The 8,253-nt window shown below is 35.6% G+C and overlaps 1 protein-coding gene across 11 annotated transcripts in view; it reads left to right on the forward strand.

Annotated features, from left to right (window-relative positions):
- Positions 1–6,355, forward strand: part of LOC109828821 (NADH dehydrogenase (ubiquinone) complex I, assembly factor 6) — a 9,636-nt gene extending 3,281 nt beyond the window's left edge. For 3 of the 11 annotated variants that reach the window (XM_020395767.1, XM_020395768.1, XM_020395773.1), the window contains 3 exons: positions 3,580–3,708; positions 4,634–4,758; positions 5,126–6,355. In XM_020395767.1, coding sequence (XP_020251356.1) covers positions 5,162–6,079 — 918 coding nt within the window. In that variant the 5' untranslated portion in view covers positions 3,580–3,708; positions 4,634–4,758; positions 5,126–5,161 and the 3' untranslated portion in view covers positions 6,080–6,355. The other 8 variants (XM_020395774.1, XM_020395777.1, XM_020395769.1 and 5 more) reach the window with 7 other exon arrangements.

The following is an 8,253-nucleotide window of genomic DNA, read 5'->3' on the forward strand; positions in this document are numbered from 1 at the left end:
ACCACTTTTTCTAAACCATTACTTGATATTAATTTTCTTTAGGAAGATAGATCAAGTGAAACAGAAACTAAAGTGGAAATTTATTTTCAAGGAATTTTAAGAAATCTACGAAAATTACAGCACAATAAAAATTTCGTCATAACTTGGAACTTTCAACTAAAATTTTTCGTTTGTTTAGATGGACTTTGCAAAGAAAAAGGTATAAAAAATGACTCCATATCAAGCTCCTAGTTTGACCGTAAAAAATTGAAAACTTTATATTTTGAAGGGTTCTGAATTTGTTCTAAAATCCGAAGTTGCAAGTTAGACAAACCCCAATGCCTCATTTGGTATGAGGAAATGAATCAAATGCGAATGAAATGAAATAAGGAATAAAATAAAATAAGTGTGGGAATGGAAAACTCGTTTCTATTATCATGTTTGGGTGTGATTAGAAAATGAAGGGAGTGGGGGAATTTTTTTTGGTGTTGGAATATAGCCCGAATTCTTGCAGCGGGTTCACAAACAAAACTTAAGTCATCATTGTAATCAACAATATCCCTCCACAAAGATTTCCTCCATCTTTCTGCGTAGAGTCTAATTAGTTGATTTTCTAGAAAAGTTATACATCAGCTTTTCAAGAAAACAAAACAAGAAATGGGTTAAGTCCATTTCCTCCACAAAAAAAAGGTTTGAAATTAATTTTACTAAATGAGAGTCAAATCAACCAATATTTAGTTGGTACATCATCTTCTTTATTATTCTTTCTTATTTGCAAGGTTGAAGCAAACACTCAAAAGTAGAAAAATAAGATATAACATTTATTGCGATTATTAATATGTGAGTATAGTCCTATATTGGATAGGATAAAAAGGTGATAAGTTTAAAATAGAGTTAGGGCCAATACCTAGTAGCTATAGTCTTTGAGTTAAAATTAGTTCCTACCTCTAGTTTAAGGCCGATCAACTCTAGATTTAGCCCCATTTCTTCCCCAATAGTCTCCACATTTATAAGGATTCCACATTTATAAGGATTCCACTCTTACTAGAGTTTTTTTTTTAATATTAGTCCCTACATCATATGTATTTTGATATTAGTCCCTCAATCCTTCATATTTTGATATTAGTCAAAATCTTCATATTTTGATATTATTCCCTCCACTAGCATTAATACATTGATATTAATCCATATGGTTACTTGGGATTATAAATGCAAGAGAATATTCTGGTTTCTTTAACCATGAGCATTAGTGGACATTATGTCCCTGATCTAACAAAACCCTAAACCACTACTTACTAAACCCGAACCCATTAAGAAGCACATTTCACCCTTCTTTTTTCCCTAACGGTAAATTTGTAGAGACTAATATCAACATATTAATGCTATTTAAGGGACTAATATCAAAATATTAAGATTTGAGAGACTACTACCAAAATAACTATGATTTATGAGATTAATATCTAAAGAAACCATTTTCAGTAACCAAATAGCCCCTAAGCTTGAAACCTAGCCCCTAAGACTCTAGTCATACGGCGGTAAGCCGATGATGCGCATCCCACCTCTCTCACCTCCACCCTCATAAACCTCGATCAAGTTAGTCAGAATCCTTGGTTGCCGACCCCTCATCCAATTTGGCACCGGCTATCTCGTCCTTTGCGGACTGCTACTTCTCCTCCCATGATCTCTAGTAGCATTGCAGGTTTGTTTCACATCTCTCATTGGTCTACAATTTAAGGTTACAAAAAACTTATCCAATAAGTTGACAAAATCTTTCATCTACTGTTAGTGAATAGTGAATAGAAATAAGTATAATCAAGTTTGAGGTTTGGTTCAACGAGGATAAAATGACAGAAAACCGATTGAGTTAGTTGTTTGGTCATGTACACAATATACTAGTTAGGAGAAGCAATAGGATTATAGTTTAATGGGAGCAAAGAGTAACAAACCCATGTACTTGTTTAATGGATTTTTATTCTTTAAATATGGAGTTTAGAATTCTTCACTTGAGATTTTGCTATTTTGGTAACTACTTTTTAAAATGCCTAGAGTTTTGGATTGGGTCTACTGTGGGAACCGAATCAAGTCAAACCAGCTGCTGATGTTTATACTTATGGTTATTTAAAATCTTCTAATTTGAACCCAAAATCAAATTTCTTCCTCTAAATTTCAAATTTGAATATTCTTTGAATATCAACATTCCTTTATTTGATTAACGTTCTATAGTTTATAATATTAAACTATGTAATTAGCAAAATACTTTAACTTGGTTAGGGTCCAAGGGATACTATATTTTTACAAAAGAATCTGATTTTTACATAACATCGAAGTTCATACTGGAAATCATTTCTTTATAATATGGATAAATTTGTAATTTCAAATTTTTGTTAAAAAATTGATTTCAAAAATAATATAGAACCTAATTTTTAAAAAAATGTAAAGGAAGGCTAAAATGAACGTGTGTAATAACACAAGTCATAAGGGATTAAGTTCTAAAAAAATGCTGATAAACAAACAAATAAAGGGCAGTCTAGGAGGCTCCCACTATTGTAGGGTCTGGGGAGGGCAGATGTATGCAAACCTTGCCTCCACATGTGGAGAAGTTGTTTCCAAGACAAACCAAACTTCCAGATCACAAGGCAACAACCATACCGTTGTGGCAATGCTCACCCTCTTGATAAGCAAACTATTGAATTATGTAAATGCACATATTTTATCCAATTAGTAAAAATTGTTTGAGTTCCCTTAAATAAATTTTCAAATCAAATTTGAATGAATAACTACACGAATAATGAAGAGGTTTTTTAATTGAATGGAAGAAATAGAGAAAAATAGTTTATAAGTCTGATCATTACGCAGGGGGAATCTATCCCCTCACCCCCTAATTAGGACAATGCTACATTGAGCCTAAGCCCATGCCAGCTAGGCCACTATGTGTTCGTTTCATTTGAATTCGTAATTTGGTCTAGTCCACAAACAAATCAAATGTGTGAATGCTCATATTTGATTTGTTTTATATCCAAATAGTAGTAATTATTTGATTTATCTTAAATATTATTTTAAATTGAATTTGAATGTATAACTAGACAAATATCAAGAAGCCTAGTCACACAGTACGAGGTGCATAGTGGGTCGTGGTACAAATTCGGGTTCCCCATTCGCCACTTAGAAAATTCATATTCGAGTTGTAGCTTTCTTCGGCACGCATGTTCCAATTGATCATCATCTATTGACATATCATTTGAACTTTACCGCAATGGTGCTGAGCGTCGAAACTGCAGCTTGGGAACAGTGGATTGAAAGAGACATGCTTGTTTGGATTCTGAACATATTTTCCTTATATGTAATATAGTAACCTACGAGAAAATCATGGAGAAATAATTCAGATATTTGTTGTGAATTGTTAGAATAAGTTATCGGTTTTCTGGTTAGACCCATGTGGGTATTGAACCCGTATCCAATATACATTTTTTGCTTAAGCATCTACCTGTAGAATTTTCATCATTTCCCACTTTTTAAAGAAGTCTGCCCCCACTCACCTTTTGCCTTCATTACAATATCTAACCAAGAATTACTCTTTTCCTGTGGAACCTGCTGCATCAGGAGACCCTCAATTATCTGCATCTCAAAGGAACTTCAGCAAAAAGTTAGTGGTATTATGAGGTTTGGAAACTGAAACACGTGACAACAGGATAAATCATATTTACTGGTTATTGTCACTACTGAAAGGAGGTATGTTTGCAAGACTAATGTGTTGGAACTTCCTATTGTGGTTATATGTTCTAGGTAAATCTTGCTCATTCTCAAAATACGGTGAAGAAATTATGTTTAAACCATTTCAGTCTTATGATGTGAATGGGTTAGTTGCTATTTTCCACCAAGATGTAATCCTTGCAATGCACTTCGAAGTTGCATTTGAAGTTATGGAGACAATGGTGGGGATATTCCCCTTTTTGAGGCATGAGTTGTCTGTGCAAGAACTTGGATGGGACAACTGTAAGGAAGGAATATGTTTGAACTGATTAGATGATGGTCAAAGTGATATGTACTAGAAGAAAAAGGACAATGAAGAAGAAGACGTTCACTTCACATAATATTTGAGGCAACTGATGGTAAATAAACCATCCCGCTTCGAAACAAATAGTATTGTCTAAATTTTCATTCCAGGGATTAAAACACCTAATTTGTTGGTTATACAACAGCATGTGTCACACAGTCTTCATTGAAAATCCTACCATACTAATTGAAATATGATGATCCAGCATTGATTGATTGTTTATTGATGAATATGAATGATGACATGTTTGCATTCAGCTAGTGTTACCTACTGCATGATCAGTTTTCAGGTAAGGGTTAAATTATAGGAGAACTATTGAAGTATTATTTGTCTGATACAATTTTTAAATTAAGTCCCAAGTCTTGAAAGAATTGGGATAGGATCTTCATTAAGATTGGTAAGTGCCAGTTAGCTTTGAAAGCATAAGTTAAATGTAAATTTATCATTGATGAAAAAACCCTTCTAGACTTGGTAGTTTCTGATGCTTCATGATGCTCCAGTGGATGGAAAACTGGGACATTAGTTGGTGGCAGTTGTAGCTACTAGTTGGATTAATGCCTTCATCAAGTGAATCTTAACTCATGGAATCTATTATTTCAGATCATTTACTGTGCAGATACACCAGTTAAGCTTGTGCATTCCTGATTTGCATTCTAAGCACAAGATTATCTCTCAAATTCAAGCAGTTTCTGTAATCTTGTGGTGTACTGATCTATGTAACAAAGGTAACGGTCAGTACTTTTAATACGGTAGTGACTTCTCCACATTTGAGATGCTCCACATCTTTTATTATTTTATTTTAATTCCCCCCTAGTAGACAAATTATCTAATGCAAATAAAGGCAATTCCCGCCTTTACCAATTAACATGTGAAAGGTTCAAAGAATTTGAAGCAGATGACAAAATAAGCTCATTGGAAAAGGATTATGCTTTAGTAATAATAAGATTATGCATTGATGTATGTACAGCGGGATGAGCGTCACCATTAGTTCATCTAGGCAGTTCATTTTACATCAAACCCATTATTTTTGTCATCTAGTGTCATTGCTCCTGGCTGGCAATGACTCTTCTCAGCTTGCTTTGTCTGTTACAGTAGTTGAGCCACCAAAACTCCCGTCCCTTAGAACTGATGAATGGCGCTTCAACATCAAGGAACAACATTTTGGCAGCACTCTCCTATTGTGTGCAGCAAGTTCGTAGCTATGACTACCACCATTACCTCTGCCTCCTCCACCTCCCACCATCCATTCGAAGTGCTGCATTTGCCCTTCGCTCTTTTAATGTTGAAACTTCCAGGGCCATGGATGTTGCATCTGATCCTAAGATTGGCCTCATGCGCCTACTCTGGTGGCAGGATGCAATCGATAAGATCTTTGCCAACAAGCTAATAGAGCACCCCACAGCAATGGCCCTCTCTTCTGTTATTGCAAAACACAAGATCAGCAAAAGCTGGCTTAAAAGATCTGTTGAGGCTCGCATAAATGATGCAAGACGAGAAGAGACTTCCATCCTTGGCACAATTGGGGATCTAGAGAGGTACTCAGAAGACACACTGTCTACTATTCTTTACATGACTCTTCAGGCTGGAGGGATTCACTCTGCTGCAGCAGATCACGCTGCTTCTCATATCGGGAAGGCAACTGGGCTCTTGTTGCTGCTAAAATCTCTTCCTTATCATCTTAACCGAGCTGGGAGAATTACATATATTCCGGAAGAAGTTGCATCGAAGCATGGATTGTTGGTTGTTCGTGGTGACGGTAGCTCAGAGATCAAGATGGAATCTGATGAGGGGCTGTCACAAGTGGTGTTTGAGGTGGCATCTGTGGCCAATGCTCATTTGGAGAAAGCTCGGCGATTATATCCAACTGTTCCTTCCGAGGCTGTTCCTGCACTGCTTCCTGCAGTGCCAGCACAAGTTCTCTTGGATTCTCTTCGAAGGTATGATTTCAATGTGTTTGATTCAAGGTTGGCTAGAGGTATTCTTGGCATCTCTCCTTTGTGGTTTCAGATGAAGCTGCAATGGCACGCATGGAGAAATAAATATTGACTTCATCCTCATGTTGTTGTGTAGTTTCTCCACTATGTATCTGGATTTACTTCTCACCAGAATTAAGTTATCTGATGGTGTTGAGTAGGAAGATATATTTTGTCAAAGCTAATTATATCGTTTAAATTTATTAGTTTGGCAACTATGAGGAAGGGTGCAAAGGATTGTAAACTATTGTCACATAATTAATTAAATTGTGTCATATTGAAGAATTATCCTAGAGAATTGCTGAGGAACACGATGATCTCTTTAATAAAGGTCCCTTTTTGGTGTGTATTTGTTAGCATCTCAATGGTGGATGAAGGAAGGTATTCTGTGTATGTAATGTAATCTAGTCGATCAAAACTAACATTTGGCGATGCGGGATGAAGCAGTTGTATTAAAATTTGGCAACTTTCAGGAATGGTGAGAGCTCTGCTGTTTAAAAAAATTTGATGGCTAACTTCATCTTGATTCTCATGTAAATTCTCTTTGGAAGCGTTCGATGTGTTGTGCGCTGTGTTGTAATGCTTGTGTGCGTGTTTCTCTTGGATAGTCATATTTGTTTAGAATAGTTGCATTTTGCTCGCACACACCAATTGTCATGTCTCTAAATTGTACAATTTATTTTGAGATGCAAGACAACGACAACACATGAAAGTACACGCTAAGTCTTCTGTACACTTCCATGTTACAATTAAAAACTTTCAACAAAAATAACTTTGTTGACATATAGAAGTTTCAGAGCAAAATTTACATTGTAACAAATTCACTCTAGTAAGTTGAAAACTTTTATTACATAAGCAAAACAACATGTCTAAAAAAATTAAAAACTCAGCATCAAAACAGTCTCTACAAGATCTTTCTCATGCCCTAAACTCTAAGCTATAGATAAAGATGTCAGATGCTCATTTGAAAAAGATTGAAAATATTATGATGAGTTTACACTTAGTGAGCATATAACTTATTATTGGCAGAGCAAACAAGTTTAGAAAATTATCACTACTAACTTTAACTAAGCAACTATTAAGAATGATTTAACAAGCATATGCGATATTGTAAAGAAGAAGTTTTCATGTATTGGATAAGACAATAAGGAAAGCAAATTTAAGAAAAATAATATAAATTAAATACTTTTTAAACTGTAAATATCAACCTAAATTCACATTGACAAAACTTTCTATGTTGTCACACTAACATTATGAAAATTATAGCCCAATAGCATGTGAATGCGCATCAAATCATTATAGATCAACTCGGGGGATAGAATATACCGCGCTACTATAGGATGCCTTAAGCCCACTTTACTTTTGCCAAAAAGGCCATTTTAATATTGATGAGTACATTCGATACCATATGATATGTTTAAATGAATCACTTCACTCCTAGTGGATTTATGAGAAGTTTAAACATTTATAACAAATTCTTTTTAATCAAAATATCACTTGCAATTTTCACTTTTATGAAAAACAATATAAACGCTTCGACACTTTTGCAAACTTTTATCGTATCAATTTCACTCTTATAGCCTGCAAATAAGCTAAGTGTTAATCTTCCTTGAGAGGCCGACACATGTCTCATCTCACGCCTTATCAAACATATTCAGAGACGAGCGACTCGAGCTGCCCTTGTGGCCAACCCAATAGGCCAACAATTTGCGTAGCCGACTAAAAAAGCGGTACTTGTCAACCTACCCACCATATCAACTCTACATGCACCCGCACTCGACCTACTATTCCAACCGACAACTCGCATAACAGACTTAAAAGGCGGTGTTTGCCAGCCCTCAGCCACACGACTACAGAGGCGATATTTTCCTTGAACCCCAACTACCCTCTTCTTAAATGTATTGTCAGAGTCATCATTGCTTTGGCCTCCATAGTCTTTATGACTCATCAGACTTAGTCAGCACTAAGTACCTACTATGGTCCTTGCATTAAACGTCTGATGACTCACTCTCTCCAACAGCGAACACCTATAAGATATCTGCCGACTTATCTACCTTTTAAGACTCGGTCAATGTTATATATATGCCCTACCGATCTACTATAAAAGGAAGCTGCACTGTATGAGGCAACTTCTTCTGTTTTTAGCAACTTTGAATAACTCTCCACTACTTATCTTTTCCCATTCAAGCTCAAATTCCAGACTTGATCGTCATAGGAATAATCGGAGAACCTAAATCCGTCATCTCA

This window comes from Asparagus officinalis, chromosome 1 (assembly GCF_001876935.1).
Source record: "Asparagus officinalis chromosome 1, Aspof.V1, whole genome shotgun sequence".
NCBI classification, from domain to species: domain Eukaryota; kingdom Viridiplantae; phylum Streptophyta; class Magnoliopsida; order Asparagales; family Asparagaceae; genus Asparagus; species Asparagus officinalis.